At 73.6% G+C, this 17,982-nt stretch overlaps 2 protein-coding genes across 9 annotated transcripts; both read right to left on the bottom strand.

Annotated features, from left to right (window-relative positions):
• On the bottom strand, nucleotides 1-6,088 carry LOC104012329 (ephrin-A4-like). Of its 2 annotated transcripts, XM_087772192.1 has the most exons (6): nucleotides 5,953-6,088; nucleotides 3,222-3,545; nucleotides 1,883-1,951; nucleotides 1,666-1,725; nucleotides 1,305-1,562; nucleotides 1-1,213 (listed from the first exon to the last, which is right to left on the bottom strand). In XM_087772192.1, the coding sequence occupies exons 1-6, from the start codon at nucleotides 6,063-6,065 to the stop codon at nucleotides 886-888; spliced, it is 1,152 nt and encodes a 383-aa protein (XP_087628318.1). In that variant the 5' UTR covers nucleotides 6,066-6,088; the 3' UTR covers nucleotides 1-885. The 2 variants fall into 2 exon arrangements, with proteins under 2 accessions (XP_087628318.1, XP_087628319.1); XM_087772193.1 differs by lacking the exon at nucleotides 1-1,213 and having other exon boundaries at nucleotides 1,328-1,562; nucleotides 3,253-3,545.
• Nucleotides 6,089-9,656: 3,568 nt separating this feature from the next.
• Nucleotides 9,657-17,961, bottom strand: ADAM15 (ADAM metallopeptidase domain 15). 7 transcript variants are annotated; one of them, XM_087772172.1, is made up of 25 exons: nucleotides 17,744-17,961; nucleotides 16,854-16,957; nucleotides 16,095-16,171; nucleotides 15,623-15,701; nucleotides 15,440-15,516; nucleotides 15,188-15,365; nucleotides 15,052-15,114; nucleotides 14,900-14,968; nucleotides 14,617-14,786; nucleotides 14,455-14,539; nucleotides 14,239-14,387; nucleotides 13,980-14,157; nucleotides 13,722-13,814; nucleotides 13,427-13,622; nucleotides 13,248-13,356; nucleotides 13,011-13,161; nucleotides 12,865-12,942; nucleotides 12,678-12,789; nucleotides 12,428-12,566; nucleotides 12,050-12,103; nucleotides 11,689-11,794; nucleotides 11,170-11,238; nucleotides 10,850-10,921; nucleotides 10,586-10,708; nucleotides 9,657-9,862 (listed from the first exon to the last, which is right to left on the bottom strand). In XM_087772172.1, exons 1-25 carry the CDS (start codon nucleotides 17,835-17,837, stop codon nucleotides 9,662-9,664), a joined length of 2,826 nt encoding a protein of 941 aa, XP_087628298.1. In that variant the 5' UTR covers nucleotides 17,838-17,961; the 3' UTR covers nucleotides 9,657-9,661. The 7 variants fall into 7 exon arrangements, with proteins under 7 accessions (XP_087628298.1, XP_087628302.1, XP_087628300.1 ...); XM_087772176.1 differs by lacking the exon at nucleotides 10,850-10,921; XM_087772174.1 differs by lacking the exon at nucleotides 11,170-11,238.
• Between the last annotated feature and the right edge of the window lie 21 nt (nucleotides 17,962-17,982).

Below are 17,982 nucleotides of genomic sequence, written 5' to 3'. Positions count from 1 at the left end.
GAGCTGTGACCACGGTGCGGCCACACCGTGAAACCGGCCCCCGCAGCGACCTGCGGGCAAAGGGTGACACCCTGACCGCGGCTCCCACAGCCCCCTGCTTTGCGGTGCTGGAAACGGGGTACGCGAGGGGTGGATGGACAGACGGATGGAGGACCACCGCCCTGTGGGCAGCCCAAGCCCGGCCAAGGGCAGTGAGCAGGACCAGGGGCGCCCGGCCGGAGGCTCCGGGCGAGCGACCCCCCCAGTGCCGCCACCCCTCGTCCCTGTCCCTTAGCAGGCGCCGGTGGCCAGCTCCGGTCCCGCTGCCAGGCACTAATTGCAGGCAGCTCGTCTGTAATTAAAGCTTTCCCTGTGACATGAGCTGACGTCTCAGTATCAAATCGCTGCAATTAAACCCCCGGCCTGAAAGGTCGCGGCGAGAGGCGCAGGCACCCCCGGGGTCCCTGCAGGGACGGGGACCAAGGGCAAGGGGGTACAGGCAGGAGGGGACCGCGGGCACGTAGGTATGGGCAGGAGGGGACCGCAGGCACGTAGGTATGGGCAGGAGGGGACCGCGGGCAGGTGGGTACAGGCAGAAGAGGACTGTGGACAAGTGGGTACAGGCAGGAGGGGATCGCGGGCAGGTGGGTATGGGCAGAAGGGGACCGCGGGCAAGTGGGCACGGGCAGGAGGGGACCGCAGGCAGGTGGGTATGGGCAGGAGGGGACCGTGGGCAAGTGGGCACGGGCAGGAGGGGACCGCGGGCAAGCGGGTACGGGCAGGAGGGGACCGCGGGCAGGTGGGTACGGGCAGGAGGGGACCGCGGGCAGCGCGAGGCCAGGGGCGGGGGCCGCACAGCCCGAGGGCGCAGCGATCTTGCAAATACTGTATTGCTCGGCTCAGTCACTACCAGGGGTTAAAACCAAACCGTAGGGGCCGGTGACGGCACGGAGGAAGGCGTCTTCCCAGAAGACAGATCGGTGTGTCCTCGCCGGAGGACAAGGCAGTGGAGGGGCTGGGTGCCTGCCTCCATCTGGCACCCGGAGGAGCTGTCACCCCGCTCCAGGGCCTGGGGGTCCCCGGCCCCCCGGGGCAGGGGGTCCATGGGGGAAGGCACGAGATGAGGCACGGCCCTGGGGCAGAGCAGGCGTCCGCCGAGCTGCGGGGAGCCCAGCGCCGGGGCAGGGCGGCTGGTGGGGCTGGCGTGCGGCGATGCCGGCGGGAAGCGAGGTCCCTGGGAAGGGGAGAGCCCCATCAGGGGATGCTGCGGGGGACCAGCACCCAGGGGCACCCACCGCCTGGGAGCCCCCCCGTGTACCCCTCACCTTCCAGCCCGGAGCTCCTGGCCCCGGCTCGGCTCCGTGGGGGTCCGGCGGGCGAGTCGTGGCCCAGGGCTGCCCCGTGGGCTCGGGGCGGGATGGCGGTGGAGGAAGAGTCTGGAAGCAGGCAGCGGGGCAGAGGAGCCCATCTCCCCGCCATGGGCTGCGCCGAGGGTCAGATCCAGAACAGGGCGAGGAGCACGAGCGCCAGGCACGGGGCAGGGGGCTGCAGCGGGACCGCGATGCCCCGGCCGGGCACCGCGTCTGCCAGGGCAGGAGCAGACGTCAGGGCGAGCTGGCCCCCGGCCCCCCGCCAGCCCCCGGTGCCCCCGCCCGGCCCCCGGCCCCCTGCCCCCCTCGCACTCACCCTCTGGCCCCCCGCGCCCGCGGGGCTGCGAATTGGGAACCTCCGTCACCGGCTCCGGCGCTGAAACAAACCCCGACGATGTGACCGGTTCCCCTGGGGGACACGGTGTCCCCACAAGGCCCCAGTGCAAACCAGTGCCCCCAGCAGGGACTAGGCTGCCCCAGAGGCAGGAGATCCCCAGATTTTTGGGGTGCAGCCACCCCCCGGCCGGACTCACTGGTGCTTCTGCAGCAGACGGAGACGCGCAGCCTCAGGCAGCGCCCGGCGCTCTCGGGGCTGGGGACAGCTGGGCAGAGGGGACACATCAGGGGTCACCCCCCCGCCACCCCCACCATGGCCCCCCCAGCCCGGGACGGGACCCCCCGACGGCGGGGCCAGAGCCGGGCCTGGGGCTCCCCCTCCCGGCGGACTGCGGGGCCGGCACCCCCACCCCCGGGCACCCTCACCCCCGGGCACCTCCACCCCCGGGCACCCCCACCCCCGGGGCACTCCCACCCCCGGGGCACCCCGAACCCCGGACAACCCCACCCCGGACAACCCCACCCCGGACAACCCCACCCCGGGGCACCCCCACCCCCGGAGCACCCTGATCCCTGTTGCATCCAGATCCCCAAGTGCAGCTGGACCCCCCCCCAGCACCCCAACCCTCGCTTGCATCCAGACCCCCCGTGCACCCTGACACTGGTTGCACCCCAACCTTCAGTTGCATTCCGACTCCCCCCCCGTTACACCCAGAACCCCTGTGCACCCCAATCTTGGTTGCACCCCAACCCTTGGTTGCATCCAGACCCCCTCAGTTACACCCAGACCCTCTGTGCACCCCAATCCTAGTTGCACCCCAACCCTCGGTTGCATCCAAACCCCCATTACATCCAGACCCCCTGTGCACCCTGAACCCCCCGTGCACCCCAGCCCTTGGTTGCATCCAGACCCCCCTGTTGCATCCAGACCCCCCGTGCACCCCAAACCTGGCTGCACCCAGACCCTTGGTTGCATCCAGACCCCCCATGCACCCCGATCCTGGTTGCACCCCAACCCTCGGTTGCATCCAGACCCCTCATTACATCCAGACCCCCCGTGCACCCCAACCCTGGTTGCACCCTGACCCTGGTTGCACCCCGACCCTTGGTTGCATCCAGACCCCCTGTGCATCCTGACCCTGGTTGCATCCAGACCCCCCTGTTACATCCAGACCCCCCGTGCACCCCGACCCTGGCTGCACCCCGACCCTCGGCTGCATCCAGACCCCCCGTGCACCCCAACCCTGGTTGCACCCCGACCCTTGGTTGCATCCAGACCCCCCATGCACCCCAACCCTGGCTGCACCCCGACCCTCGGCTGCATCCAGACCCCCCGTGCACCCCAACCCTGGCTGCACCCCGACCCTCGGTTGCATCCAGACCCCCCGTGCACCCCAACCCTGGTTGCACCCCGACCCTTGGTTGCATCCAGCTCCTCGGTGCACCCCAACCCTCCCGCGTACCCCAAACCCCGTTCCACCCAGACCCCCTGGGTGCAGCCGAACCCCGGTGGGACCCGACCCCGGCTGCACCCACCCGCCGGCGCGGCCGCCGCGCGGCGACTCACAGATGTAGTAGTAGGTCTCCCCCGGCTGGAACTCGAAGCCGAGCGAGAAGGGGGTGAAGCGCTGGATCTTCTCCGAGAAGTGGAGGGGCCTGAAGGGCGCCTGGGGCCGGTTGCACTCCCAGCGCTTGAAGGCGCCGGGGGTCTCGTAGCAGCCGCGGTAGCCCTCCTGGTCCACCATGAAGAGCGTGAAGGTCTCTGCCCGGCCGGCGGGCACGGCCCCCTCGTAGTGCGGGCAGTAGATGTCCAGGTAGTCATTGATGGCCACCTGGATGGTGTAGTCGTCCCGCAGGAACCTGCCGGGCAGGGTGAGCCGGGGAGCGGGCGCCGGGGGTCCCGCTGTCCCCAGGAGGGACGCCTCGCTGTCCCCCGCTCCGGCAAGAGCGGGTGGCCAAGCTTTTGCAGAAATGGCTACCGGGTACCCGGCCGCTCCACACAACCAGGCATCAGCTCGGATTAGCCGCAGGCCGCTGGAGCTGAATGGGCTCGGCCGCTGTGGCCGGGGGGAGCCCAGCCACGCCGGCCGGGGCACAAAGCCCCTCGCCCCAGGCACCCGCCTCACCGCCCCCGGCGCTGATCGGTGCTGACACCCCGGTGGGGGGCTGCCTCGCGTGACACCGGCAGCACCGGCACGGTGCTCGCAGCGGGGCGGCTGGCCGGGGCAGGGGGCACGGGGGGGTTTGCTGCCTGGCCAGGCAGGGGAGGGGGCCCAGCGCGGGCACCGGCGCGGCTGCTGGGACAGCACAAGCTCACGGCTGCAAACAGCGCGTGCGGCCAGGCCAGGGTGGAGCAGACACCTCTGCAGGCACACGCGTGCACGCACAGGCACACACACATGTGCACACGTATGTGCACACGCGTGGTCCTGCCCACCCGGGACAGGCGACGCAGCCGGAGCCCCTCTCCCCCTTCCCAGCCCCGGTGCCCGCGTCTCCCAACCGCCTGGATCCTGCCGCGGCCCAGGCACGCACCAGCGTGGCAGGGCCCTGGCCTTGCCGGCAGCGCTGCGGCAGGGATGGTGCTGCCGAGCTGCCGCCCGGCTGGCAGGGTCGCCCCGTCCCACCGGGGAGGGGGCTGGCGGGGGGACCCCAGGCCCGGCTCAGCCCCCTCCTCCTGCCCCGGCGCAGGCACGGGCGGTGTTTACACCAGACACAGATTCCTGGCAGCTGCGGCAGAGGCCGGTGCATTAATCACCGGGCCGGCAGCGCTGTCAAGCTGGGGAGGATTGGGCCCCAGCCGCCCCCCCCCAGGCCGGGGGCTCTTCGAGGACGGGAGCGGGCGCGGGCTCCCCGCTGACTCAGAGCATCCCGCCGGGCGACGCTGGCCGGGACGAGCCCGGGCAGAGCCGAGGGCCGCCGGGGCCCTGCCCTGACCCTGCGGAGGGGCACGCGGCCCCCTGGCCCCATTCCTGGGGCACCCATGGGTGGTGGGTTCCCACGTCTCCCACTCCGGGGGGAGGAAGGCAGCATCGGTGCCCCCAGCTCGTGCCCACCTGCCCCAGCCCGGCTTTGCAGGCCGAGGGCACGAGACCCCCGTGGGGGGAGCGCAGCCGCCGGCGCAACGCCGCGACCCTGCGTCCCCGCTGCCCGAGCAGCGACAGGCCCAAAATGGAGGAGGCCGGGAGGAGGGAAGGGGCCGGACCCCGGCCCGCCGAGGATGGCAGAGCAGCACCCCTGGCCGGGCAGTGGCCGCGCCGTGCCCGATGGCTCCCACCAGCAGGGACAGCGGCCACGGGGACCCGCAGCCCTGGCACTGCCACCCGCCGGCTTGATGGCACCCAGGGTGACCCCAGGCTCGGTGCCCACCAGCCCCGTGCCCAGCAAGCGTGCCCGGGCTCGGTGCCACCGGAGGATGCACCCAAAGCTCAGTACCGCCAAGGGCGCCCGCGCTCGGTGCAGGGTGGCACCACCGGGGACTTGGCACCACCGGGAGCACCCACCAGCTTGGTCCCACCCGGGGCTCGGCATCACCCGGGGCACTCACCTGCTCGATACCGCCGGGGGCTCAGTGCCACCGGTGGTGCCCGGTGGCTCCATACTGCCTGGGGCTCAGCACCACCTGGGGGTACTCAGTGGCTCAGTGTCACCTGTGGGTGCCCGGTGGCTCGGTACCACCGGGGGGGTACTCACCTGCTCGCTGCCACCCGGGGCTCAGTGCCACTGTGGGTGCCCGGGGGCTCAGTACCGCCCTGGGGCTCGGTACCACCGGCAATGCCTGGTGGCTCGGTACTGCCCGGGGCTCAGCACCACCTGGGGGTACTCAGCGGCTTGGTAACGCCTGGGGATGGCTGGTGGCTCTGTACCACCCGGGGCTCGGTACCACCGGGGATGCCTGGCAGCTTGGTACTGCCCGGGGCTCAGCACCACCTGGGGGTACTCAGCGGCTCGGTGTCACCCGTGGGCGCCCGGGGGCTCGGTACCACCGGGAGGCACTCACCGGCTCGGTATCACCCGTGGGCGCCCGGTGGCTCGGTACCACCGGGGGCTCGGTACCACCGGGGGCTCGGTACCACCGGGAGCCACTCACCGGCTCGGTAGCCCCCGGGGGCGCCCGGTAGCAGCCCGGTGGCTCGGTGCCCGCCAGCCCCGCCCCTCCCGGGAGCCCCCCGCCCGCCGTCCCGACCCTCCCGGCGGCGCGGGCCCGGGGCTCGGCGGGGCCCGGGGCGCACAAAGGCGGCGGCGGCGGCGGGGGCGGCGGCGCTACCTGGGGTTGCTGCCGTTCCAGTGGACGCCGTGGCGGAGGCCGAGCACCGGCGGCGGCGGCGCCCAGAGCAGCGGCGCCCAGAGCAGGAGCCCGAGCAGCGGCGCGGGGCGCATGGCTCCGCCGGCGGCGGCGGGGGGCGGCGGGGCCGGGGCCGGGGCGGGGGCCGGGGGCGGCACGGCGGGGCTCGGCACGGCGGGGCTCGGCACGGCCCGGCCCGCCCCGCCAACTTCGGGCCAATCCGCGCCGCGCCGCCGCCCGGCAACTTCCCCGAGCGCCATTAACCCTTGGGGGGGGCGGCACCGGCACCGGCACCGGGACCCCGGGACCCACCCGGCACCGGGACCTCGGGACCCATCCGGCACCGAGACCGGGACCGGCACCCCGGGGCCCACCCGGCGCCGTTAACCCTTGGCGGGGGGGCGGCACCGGGACCGGGACCCCGGGACCCACCCGGCACCGGGACCTCGGGACCCATCCGGCACCGGCACCGGGACCGGGACCGGCACCCCGGGGCCCACCCAGCGCCATTAACCCTTGGGGGGGGGCGGCACCGGGACCGGGACCCCGGGACCCACCCGGCACCGGGACCTCGGGACCCATCCGGCACCGGGACCGGGACCCCGGGACCCACCCGGCACCGGGACCTCGGGACCCATCCGGCACCGGCACCGGGACCGGGACCGGCACCCCGGGGCCCACCCGGCGCCATTAACCCTTGGGGGGGGGGGGCGGCACCGGGACCCACCCGGCACCAGCACTGGGACCGGGACCCACTCGGCACCCACCACTACCGGGACCGGCACCCACGGGGACCGAAACCCCAGAGCACACCCGGCACCGGGATCGGCATCCCGGCACGCACCGGGACCGGGACCGGCACCCACCGGGACCGGGACCGGCACCGGGATCCACCCGGCACCCACCGCTGCCGGGACTGGCACCCACCCGGCACCCCGGCACCCACCGGGACCGGCTCCCCGGGACCCACCCCGCACCCATCGGCACCGGGACCGGGACCCCTGCACCCCCCGGGACCACCTGGCATCCCGGGACCGACCGGCACCGGGACCGGCAACCCCGCCATCCACCGGCCCCGGGGCCGGTACCCCGGCACCCACCGGCACCCACGGGGACCGGCCCCGGCCCCACCCCCCCCCCCCCGGTACCCCCGGCCCCGCCCGGCACCAGCTGCGCCCCCGCCCGGGCAGCGGCGCCCACCGGGACCGGGACCGGCACCGGCGGGGGGAGGGCGCCGGTCCGAGCGGCTCCTGCCCACGCGTGTGTGCGTGCAGGCGGGGCGGCTCTTGCACACGCGTGTGCCCGTGCACACACCGGAGCTCTTGCACGCGCGTGTCCGTGCACACGGGGCGGCTCTTGCACACGCGTGTGCCCGTGCACACACCGGAGCTCTTGCACGCGCGTGTCCGTGCACACGGGGCGGCTCCTGCACACGCGTGTGCACGCATGCAGGTGCAGTGGCTCTTGCACACGCGTGTGCCCGTGCACACACCGGAGCTCCTGCCCACGCGTGTCCATGCCCATGGGGTGACTCTTGCACGCGCGTGTGCACGCATGCAGGTGAGGTGGCTCTTGCACACGCGTGTCCATGCACACGGGGCGGCTCCTGCACACGCTTGTGTGCGTGCAGGTGCAGCAACTCTTGCACACGCATGTCCTTGCACACACTGTAGCTCCTGCGTGCACACAGAGCGGCTCCTGCACACACATGTGCAGGTGTGCAGGTGCAGTGGCTCTTGCACACGCATGTCCATGTACATGGGGTGGCTCCTGCACACACGTGCAGCTCTTGCACATGTGTGTGCCCATGCACGCACAGTTGCTCCTGCACAGGCGTGCCCGTGCACACAGGGCGGCTCTTGCACACACATGTCCATGCACACACCGTACCTCCTGCACACGCGTGTGGCCATGCACAGAGAGCGGCTCCTGTACACGCATGTGCTTGCTCAGGTGTGGCAGCTCTTGCACACGCGTGTGCCTGTGCACACACCATAGCTCCTGCCCACGTGTGTCCGTGCTCACGGGGCGGCTCCTGCACACGTGTGCTGGTGCGGTGGCTCTTGCACAAGCATGTGCCCATGGGCACAGGGCAGCTCTTGCACACGCGTGTCCATGCACATGGGGCGGATCCTGCACACGTGTGCATGCATGCAGGTGTGGCGGCTCTTGCACACGCATGTCCATGCACACCCCATAGCTCCTGCACACGCATGTGCCCGTGCCCAGGGGGTGTCTCCTGCACACGCATGTGCACGCACAGGTGCAGTGGCTCTTGCACACGCGTGTGCCCGTGCTCACGGGGCAGCTCTTGCCCACACATGTGCACGCATGCAGGTGCAGTGGCTCTTGCACACGCGTGTGCCCATGCAGAGGGCCGCTCCTGCCCACGCGTGTCTGTGCACACGGGGTGGCTCCTGTACATGTGTGTGCCCATGCACACACCGGAGCTCTTGCACGCGCGTGTCTGTGCACACAGGGCGGCTCCTCCACACGTGTGCTGGTGCGGTGGCTCTTGCACAAGCACGTGCCCATGCCCACAGGGCAGCTCTCGCACACGCGTGTGCCTGTGCAAACACCAAAGCTCCTGCTCACGTGTGTCCGTGCAAACGGGGCAGCTCCTGCACACGCGTGCGTGCATGCAGGTGTGGTGGCTCTTGCGCATGCGTGTCCATGCACACACCGTAGCTCCTGCACACGCGTGTGCCTGTGCACAGAGGGTGGCTCTTGCACACGCATGTGCCCACGCTCACGGGGCAGCTCTTGCCCACGCATGCGCACGCATGCAGGTGCAGTGGCTCTTGCACACACATGTGCCCGTGCAGAGGGCTGCTCCTGCCCATGCGTGTCAGTGGCCACAGGGCAGCTTTTGCACACGCGTGTGCCCACACCGGAGCTCCTGCCCACGCGCGTCCGTGCACATGGGGTGGCTCCTGCACACGTGTGCATGCATGCATGTGTGGCAGCTCTTGCACACGCGTGTCCATGCACACCCCATATCTCCTGCACACACGCGTGCCCGTGCCCGGGGGGCAGCTCTTGCCCACGCATGTGCACGCACACGTGCAGTGGCTCTTGCACACGCGTGTGGCCGTGCAGAGGGCCGCTCCTGCCCACGCGTGTCCGTGCACACGGGGCGGCTCTTGCACACGCGCGTGCCCGTGCACACACCGGAGCTCTTGCACACGCGTGTCCGTGCACACGGGGCGGCTCCTGCACACGCGCGTGCCCGTGCACACACCGGAGCTCTTGCACACGCGTGTCCGTGCACACGGGGCGGCTCCTGCACACGCGCGTGCCCGTGCACACACCGGAGCTCTTGCACACGCGTGTCCGTGCACAGAGGGTGGCTCCTGCCCACGCGCGTGCCCACGTGCGCGGGGCAGCTCTTGCACGCGCACGTGCCCGTGCCCACGAGGCGGCTCCCGTCCACGCGCGCGCCCACGTGCGCGGCTCCCCCGCCCACCCGCGTCCGCGCACAGGGGGCGGGCCCTGCACGTGCCCACGTGGCTCCGAGGGAGCACGGCCGCCGCCAGGGGGCGGTCGCGGCCGGGAGCCACTTCCTGCTCCAGGGGCGGAGCTTCCGGCGGGCGCCGCGGGTGCTGCCGGGAGTTGTAGTTCCGCGGCGCGGCCCCGCCGGTTCCCCCCGCCCCGGTTCCCCCCTGTGCGGCGGAGGCAGCGCGGAGGCGGCTCACAGCCCATTTATTGGCGTCGGCTGGGGGACAAGCGGGCGGCGAGGCCCCGCGGGGCCTGGGGCGAGGCCTCCTCCCCGCGGCTCCAGTGCTGCGGCGGTCCCGGTCCCGGTCCCGGTCCCGGTCCCGGTCCCGGTCCCGGTCCCGGTCCCGGGGCTCAGGCCTCCCGCTGGGCCCCCGCGGGCGGCGGCGGAGCCGGTCTGGGGGGAGAGAGGCGGGCGGTGACGGGGCTGGGGCCGCAACGTGGCACCGTGCTCCGGCTGCCGCAGCCCCCCGCACCGCTCCCCTGCACCCCCCGGCCCCCTGCACCCCCCAGCCCCCCTGCACCCCACTCTGGCCCCCCCACTCTGGACCCCTGCACCCCCCAGCCCCCCTGCACCCCACTCTGGCCCCCCCAGCCCCCCACCCTGGCCCCCTGCACCCCCTGGACCCCTGCTCCAGCACCCCATTCCTCCTGGCTGCCCCCACCGAGCCCCTGCAGCCCCCCCCCGCACCCTGCTCTGCCCCCTGCAGCCCCCCCCACCTGCTCTGGCCCCCCTGCACCCCACTGTGGCCCCCGCAGCCCCCACCCTGGCCCCCTGCACCTCCTGGTCCCCCGTCCGTCCTGGCTCCCCCTCTGCCCTCCCTACAGCCCCCCTGCACCCCACTCTGGCTCCCCACAGCCCTGGGTCCCCCACACCGACCCCCTACAGCCCCCCCTGCACCCTGATCTGGCCCCCCTAGACCCCCATCCTGGACCCCTGCACCCCCTGGACCCCTGCTCCAGCACCCCATCCCCCCCGACCCCCCACAGCCCCCCCGCAGCCCCCCACCCTGGCACCCCACAGCCTCCCCCACTCCCTCTGGCCCCTACAGCCCCCCCCTGCACCCCACCCTGGCCCCCGCAGCCCCCCACCCTGGCGCCCCCGGCCCCCCACGCTCACCTGGAGGGAATCACGGTGACGTAGGGGTGATGGGGGGGGGGTCTCGCTGCCAGGGAGCGAAGGGCCCGGGGGGTTCAAGGGCAGCGGCCGCTGAGGCGGGGGGGGCTTGGCCGGACCTGGGGGCTGCGGAGGAATGGGGGTGTCAAAGCTCCGGTGGGCTCGGGGGGGCCCAAACCGCCTCCCTTGCCCCAGGGTAAGGCAAGGGAGGCCCCGGTGGCCGCCGTCCTGCCCCACACGCCGGTGCCGCCGCCGTGCCGCCGTTACCTGAGTGCCGGGCACCACGGGGTCCGCGGGCAGCGGGCGTGTGGGGGGGGGCGGCCTGTCCGAGGGGGGGGCCTGGGCAGAGAGCAGGGACAGAAAGACAGCTGGGGGACAGCCAGACAGCTCGGGGACCGGCGGCCGCGGGGCTGAGCCTCCCGCCGGGCAGGGGGGGTTTTGGGGGGTCAGGGCTCTCCGGGCGGTGGGCACCGGGAGCCGTGGCACGGCCCGCAGGTCCCCGAGAGCGGGTGCGCAGCCAGGCATGCAGCGGTGGCCGGTGGCCAGGGAGGTGCTGCCCGGGCCCCCCACCCCGGCCCGGGCGTTACCTTGGGAGTAGGGTCCGGCGGGAGAGGCCGGGAGGGCGGATCGGGCCGGGCCAAGCCGAGGGCAGCCGGCTGCGGAGAGAGGGAAGAGGGGGCAGGCGCGCCATGCAGCCCTGGAGCAGGGCAAGCCGTGCAGCATGCGGAGACCCCCCTCCCACCGCGAAGCACAGACCCCCCCCCACAGCGGGCAGCTCCGGGGCTCGGCTCCGGGGGGTTCGGCTGGCCGCCGCGGCCCCTGGCCGGCCACTGATCCTGGAGAAACGCAGCCAGCGCCAAGCGCGGCACAGGGCACCGGAGCAGCGCGGTTCAGGGCCGTGCCAGGCTGCTCCTGTCCCAGGGCGCCGCGGAGTCGAACCGCACGGCCCCCGGCGCAGAGGGATGCTCAGAGCTGGTACCCAGGGCCGCCTCCTCGGCAACAACCAGACCGAACCCTGGTACCCACGGCAACCGCAGCCCGTTACCACGGCGACAGCATCACCCTCGCCAGCAGCCCCCTCCATCCCCGGCCCCGCTGGCTCTCACCTTGCTGCTGTGCATGACCTGCAGCTCCGTGGCCCGATGCCACTCTGGGGGCCGGGGCCGCTCGGGGGGGCCCTGGCTGCCAGACCGGGGCTCCGGCTGCGAGATCCTGCAGGAGAGAAGCAGGATCAGGCCCTGCTCGCTCCGGGCGGTTGCGGGGAGCCCGCACAACACCAAGCAACACCAACATCAGCAGAAGCCCAAGAGAAACGAACCCCTCAGCACCGGATTATGCGACACCCTGCAACCCGGGGCTGCCCCGCACCCCACGGGCACTGCCAGGGGAAGAGCGCAGCACCGGAGGCCTTGCGAAGCAGGAGAGCTCAGGGACAGCCCCACGCCCGGGCTCCGGCAGCGACGTTACCCGGTCCAGCCGTCTGCGGCTTCTGGACCCAGGAATCGGACCCGGGTCTCAGCGCTGTGGGGAAAAGAGTGGGGGGCTCAGCCCTGGGGGGGGGGACGACGGCGGCAGGGAGGAACCGCGGTGACGGCGGGGAGACGATGCACGACGGGGTCCGCTACCTGCGGGGGGACGCGCGCAGGCACATGCACGCACACACACAGTCACCTGCTCGGGGACACGCGCACCGCTCGGTCAGCCGCCGCGGGACACACGTGCCCGCTTACCCGCCACACGCGTGTGCACGCCCGCATGCAGGCAGGCAGCGCCGGTCCCTGCCACGGCACACGCAGAGGCGTGCGTGTCACCCACCGTGCCACCCGTCCCCGCCGGCTGGGTTACCTGTACTGGCAGGAGGTCCCCTTGCTGAGCTGGCAGAGGTGCTTGTGCAGGCGGGTGCGGCGGGCGCAGCAGAGCCCCAGCGCCAGGACCAGCCCCAGCAGCGCGCTCAGCAGCAGGGCGGTGGGCAGGGCGATCCCTCCTGCGGAGAGCGGCACGTCAGCCCCCCCCCGCCGCACCCCACGCCGGCTCCGGCCGCGCCGGCCGCACAAAGCCCCATTCTCCGTGCGTGGCCGCCTGCCTCTGCCCTCACCTCGCTCCAGGGTGGCGGGGCCGCTGTCCTGGCTGCCCCCTGCGCCGGGGCTCTCGCAGGTTGGAGGGGCCCAGCCCCGCTCGCAGTGGCAGCGCCCATGGTTGTTGCAGACCTGGGTGGGTGACGCCGAGCCTCAGTCCCCGGCGGGTCCCCCCCTCCAGCACCCACCCCAGCCCCCTGCGCTCACCCCGTGCCCGTGGCACTTGTTCTGGCACTGCTGGTCACCCAGCGCGGAGACATCCTGGCACCGGCGCTGGAGGCAAACCTGCCGGGGGACAGGGTGTCATCACCGGCCGAGCCCCCCGGCCCCTTCCCCACTGCCCTGGCGCTCACCTTCCCGGGGCCGCAGGCGGTGCCCGGCAGCACCATGGCCGCATCGCTCACGTCCTTGTCCCTGGGCAGGAGGGTGCCCTGGCAGGACCCCGCTGCTGTGCCCCCCTGGGTGGTGCCACGCTGGCACTGCAGCATCCCGCAGCCGGCGTCCCTGCAGAGCCAGGGGGGTCAGGGGGGACACGGCGAGGGGGGGACACGGTGAGGCGGGGGGATGGCGACGGGGGGGACGGCACTCACCACTGGGCGCAGGCGACATAGGAGCCGTTGGGGAGCTGCCCGCAGTGCCCGCGTTTGTCCCCTTTCGCGTTCAGGGAGGCCATGCAGGAGCTGGAGACGGGGCCGGCACCTGCATTTGCGGGGCAACGAGCCTCAGCACCCCCACCTTGCCACCGCTCCCCAGCCCGGCCCCGCCATACCTGGCCCCAGCAGCTCCTGGCACTGCTCCTCGTACGTGGCGCAGGCGCCGCCGTAGCAGACCGCCTGCCCGCCGGCGCAGGGCTGCCCGTCCTGCAGGAAGGCGTCGGGCGGGCAGCGCGGTGAGACCCCGTCGCAGAACTCGGGCAGGTCACACTCGCCCAGGGGCTCCCGGCACGGGTGTCCGGCACGGCGCAGCTGGGGGGGGGGGGGGGGCAGAGTCAGACAAGTGGGGACCCCCAGAAACCCCCCCTGGGGAGCGGCTGGAGCGCCAGCGCCGTGCCCGTCCCCACGCACCTGGCAGTCCTGGCAGCAGGCGTCCCCCGTGGCGCACTCGGCCCCGGGCACCAGCTGGCAGGTGCTGCTGTTGCAGCAGGGATCGGTGCACTCCTGTCGGCAGAGGGGCTGCGGTGAGCGGGTGGCACCGGCATCCCCCCCTGCCAGCCCCACGGCAGGGCCGGGACACGGCGTCCCTGGGCAGAGCCACGGCTCCGGCCTCGGGGAGACAGAGGGTGGCTGCAGGGGGGACCCCAGCCCACCCAGAGCCCCCCGTACCACGCTGAGGCCGCAGTCGCAGCCCTCGCCCGCCTCCAGGAAGCCGTTCCCGCAGCGGGGGCTCCCCACCAGGCGCCGGGGCTCGGGGACGTTGGAGAGGCACCAGCCCTGTCCCTGCCGCAGGCTGCGCTCCAGGTCCTGCCGGCTGCAGTTGCTGAAGCTCAAGCCGGGCGTCAGCCTGCGGAGCCAGAGAGGGGCCGGTGAGGCAGGGAGGGGGCTCGGACCCATCCCCCCCCGTGGCCCTGCCCGCTGCCCTCACCCCGTGGGCAACGCCATGATGCAGCCGCGGTCCTGCCGGAGGTCGCTGCAGTCGCAGAAGCGCCCGGTGCCGTCGTGGCGCATGCCCAGGTTGTGCCCCAGCTGATGGGCCACGGTAGAGGCGACGACGAGGACGCTGATGGAGTGGTCCTGCGGGACAGGGGGGGTCAGAGCGGGCGGGCGGCGGGGGGACGGGGACGGCACGGGGGGTACTCACCATGCTGACCCCCCCGGAGCGCGCGGGGGAACACATGGAGGCTTGAGCCGACATCCCCACCGAGACGTCTTCAAAGCGGGCACCCCTGGGGAGAGAGCGCGGGGGTCGGGGAGGGCTGCCTGTGCGCCCCGTCCCCCATCCCCGTCCCCGTCCCCCACTCACGTAAGGAGCTGGGCGTTGTCGTGGGGCAGCCGGGGCAGCAGCTCCTCCCGGCGCCAACGCAGGAACCGCTCCAGCGCAGCCCGGCCGCTGCCGCCCACCACGAACCTGTCGCCCTCGCTCCAGACCTCCACCGCCAGCAAGGCCACACGCACTCCCAGCGGCTGGAAGAACTGGGGGGCACCGAGGGGGTCAGAGACCCCCGGCACCACAGCGGCGAGGGCACGGCCGAGCTGAGCACCGGGCCGGGATGGACGGTGCCCAGTGGGTCATGGCAGCGACTCACCGCGTCCACCTGGTTGGCGATTTCCAAGGTCCGGGTGCGGATGCGTTGCAGGTCGCGGTAATTCTGGAACTGGGGGTGCAGGGAGGGGCGTCAGGAGGGCTGGCGGGGGAGCGGGGCAGCCCCTGCGCCGGGGCCATCTGCCCAGCACTCACCGCAGCGTGGTCCACCACCATCACCAGCTCCACGAACCGCTGCTCCGCCACCGCCCGCTTGCCCTGGGGAGGAGAGGGGGTGAGGGCATGGGCGAGGGGACCCTCTCCGGCGGGGTAGGACCCGTGGGTGACCTACCCTCTGCGGCTGGGGAGCCTCCGTCTCCTCCGCCCGCGGGGGGTCCAGGGGGCCCTGCCTGCAGGCCCGCGGCGCCAGCCGGACCTCCCGCAGCCGGTACGCCACGTGCCGCCCCAGGGGGCTGCCGGCGTCCGGCTCCAGCCCGTAGCTCCTGGTCTCTGACAGCCGGAGGTGGCCACTGGGGAAAGGGAGAGGAGGCATCAGCGGCACGGTGGGAGCCGGGCTCGGGGACCGCCGGGGCTGGGGGCTCACCTGAGTCCGGCGCAGGCGCAGAGACTGGCCCAGGAGCCGGGGAAGCCCCGCACCGTCCCCCGGTAGCAGCAGTGCTCCTGCAGCAGAGAGGGGAACTCAGGAGCCAGCCCTGTACTGGGGTCCCCCCAGGGCACGGGGACGGCTTGGGGACACCACCGGGGACACGACGCGCCCAGGCCCTACCTGCTCGCTGGCCTCCTGCGTCACCCGCGTGCCGTTGGGCAGGTAGTAGAGCAGCGCCCCGGTGCCCAGCACCAGCTCCCTGCCAGAGGCATGCGTCACCCCTGCAGCCGGGACCCCCCAGCAGGGACCCCCCAGTTCACCCCGCTCTGAGCACACCGCTGATGAGAGTGGGGATGCCGGTACCTCCCACCCTGCTGCGGGTGCACCTCGGATGGAGACAGGGTCCCCGGGACCCCCGCCCCACGTGTACCAAGGATGGAGAAGGGGAACAAGGGACCCCCACTCCCTGTGCACCACGGATGGAGAGAGGGGACCCCAGCCCCCCACCCCTTCTGCACCACGGATGGAGACGGAGCCCACGGGACCTCTCACCTGCATGGGGGAGGTCCCCTGGATGGGGGATACGGCATGGATACGGCACCCCCGGGACCCCATCCCGCTCCTGCTCCGCCCCAGCCAGCTGCCAACTCACCAGTTTTGCTCCAGCTCCAGCACCAGCCGCGTCCCCTCCAGCTCCAGCAGGACCCGCAGCCGGGTGGGGAACCCCCCCTGCCACAGGCAGCGGTTACAGAAGGACCCCCCACCCCACCCCAGGGGACCCGATCCTGCGCCAAGCTGTGGGTCCCCTCCCGGCCCCACGCACCCTCTGAAACGCCGTGACCCCCCGGTGGGGCGTTGGCGGGGGGCCAGGGGACCCTGCCTGGCCCTGGCGCGTGCCCGGAGGGAGGGGGCGGAAGGGATCCCCTGCCCACCCCGGCCCCCCACCCTCGCACCCCGCAGGAAGCGTCCCTCCCTCCCGGGCTCATTGTCCCGGGGAAGGGGGGGTCGGACGGAGCCGGGCCCCCCCCCCCCCACCCCCTGTGCTTCCTGCCCGGTGCAAGCGCGGCGGAAACGCTGGAGAGACTCCCAACGGCCGCGAAGCGGGCTGGGCCCTTCCGCCCCAGCCGGGAGGAGTGCCGGGCGCTGGGTGGGTGCCCCGGCCCAGTAAAGCCCCTCCCGGCACCAGGAGAGGGGGGGAAGGGGGGATTTGGTGGGGGACCCCTCCCCACTGCGCCTGGGGCACCCAGAGGCTCCGGGTGCTCCAGACCCCCAGGGACCTGGGGCCAGGGGACCTGGATGCCGGGTTTCCCGCGCTGGGAAGGGGGCAGGGGGAGGTGGCGGGGTGCCCCCACCCCACCGTCACAAGCCCCTACGTGGCGCGGGCACCCCAGGGACACGGGTGGGGGCTCACCTGGGTCGCCTCTGCCAGGCTGAGCGTCCGGTCGTCCCGCAGGACCCACGGGGTCACGTGCCAGGAGCGTCCCAATTCGGCATGGCGCTGCCGCGAGCTGTCACCTGCACGGGGCCCAGAGCCGCACCCTCGCAGCTTCGTCACCCGTCACAGCCCGGCCCCCCATCGTCACCCATCACAGCCTGGTGCCCACGGTCACCCATCACACCCCAGTCCCCCGTGGTCACCCGTCACATCCCAGCCCCCCATGGTCACCCGTCACAGCGCAGCCCCCCACGGTCACCCGTCACAGCGCAGCCCCCCCAGGGCCAGGGCAGGGTTTCAGGGCAGGGAGCAGGATCGGGGACTCCCACGCTCACCCCAGCAGCTCCCAGGCCACCCCTGGGTGAAGCCCCGAGCATCCCCCGGCCGCAGCACCCAGGGTGCCGGCTCTCAGCGGAGCCCGGGGGTGACCCCCGCGGTGGGAGGTGGCAGGGGGACGGGGAGCGCATGTCCCCACCCCGGGATGGGCTTCCCGGGGTCCCCTGCCAGGCCTTGCGTCAGCCCCGGCCCAGCTGCCCAGTACAACCAGCTCGGGGACTGGGGCAGGGCTGGGAGGCCCGGCCCGGCTGACTCAGTGTCCCCCACCCCCGCAGCCCCCCCTTTCTCCAGGGGACCCCCGCCCTCCCGGGACCCGGAGGATACCGGAGGGGCCGGGGTCCCCCGCAGACCCCGCTCCCCACGGCCTCACCAGCCCGGGGGGCACCGGGCATCCCGCGGGGCTGCGACCCCCGCTCCCGGTCCCCGCGGGTCCCGGCGCGATGCCCCGGCGAGGAGCGGACCCCGCGGGTTGGGGGACACGGACCCCCGGGACCCCCCGGGACCCCCCGGGACCCCCCGGCCCCACTCACCTGCGCCGCTCCCGTTGGCCCCGGTGCCGGCGGCGATGAGGAGGAAGAAGAGAAGGAGGAGGAGGAGGAGGAGGAGCAGCCGCAGCGCCCGCATCGCCCTCCCGCAGCCCGAACGGGGCTCGGCGGCCCCGGGCAGGCGGCTCCCGAGCTGCCCCGCCGCGGCCGCCCCCGCCGGAGCTCCCGCCGCGCATGGCACCGCCGCCGCCACCGGCCGCCGGCCCGGCCCGGCCCGGGAGGAG

The sequence above is a fragment of the Nipponia nippon genome, unplaced genomic scaffold (genome assembly GCF_047370975.1).
Source record: "Nipponia nippon isolate SJK-2023a ecotype South Korea unplaced genomic scaffold, ASM4737097v1 scaffold_36, whole genome shotgun sequence".
Classification (NCBI taxonomy): domain Eukaryota; kingdom Metazoa; phylum Chordata; class Aves; order Pelecaniformes; family Threskiornithidae; genus Nipponia; species Nipponia nippon.
The sequence above is the reverse complement of the archived record's forward strand: the minus strand, read 5'-3'. Positions and strand labels throughout refer to the sequence as shown.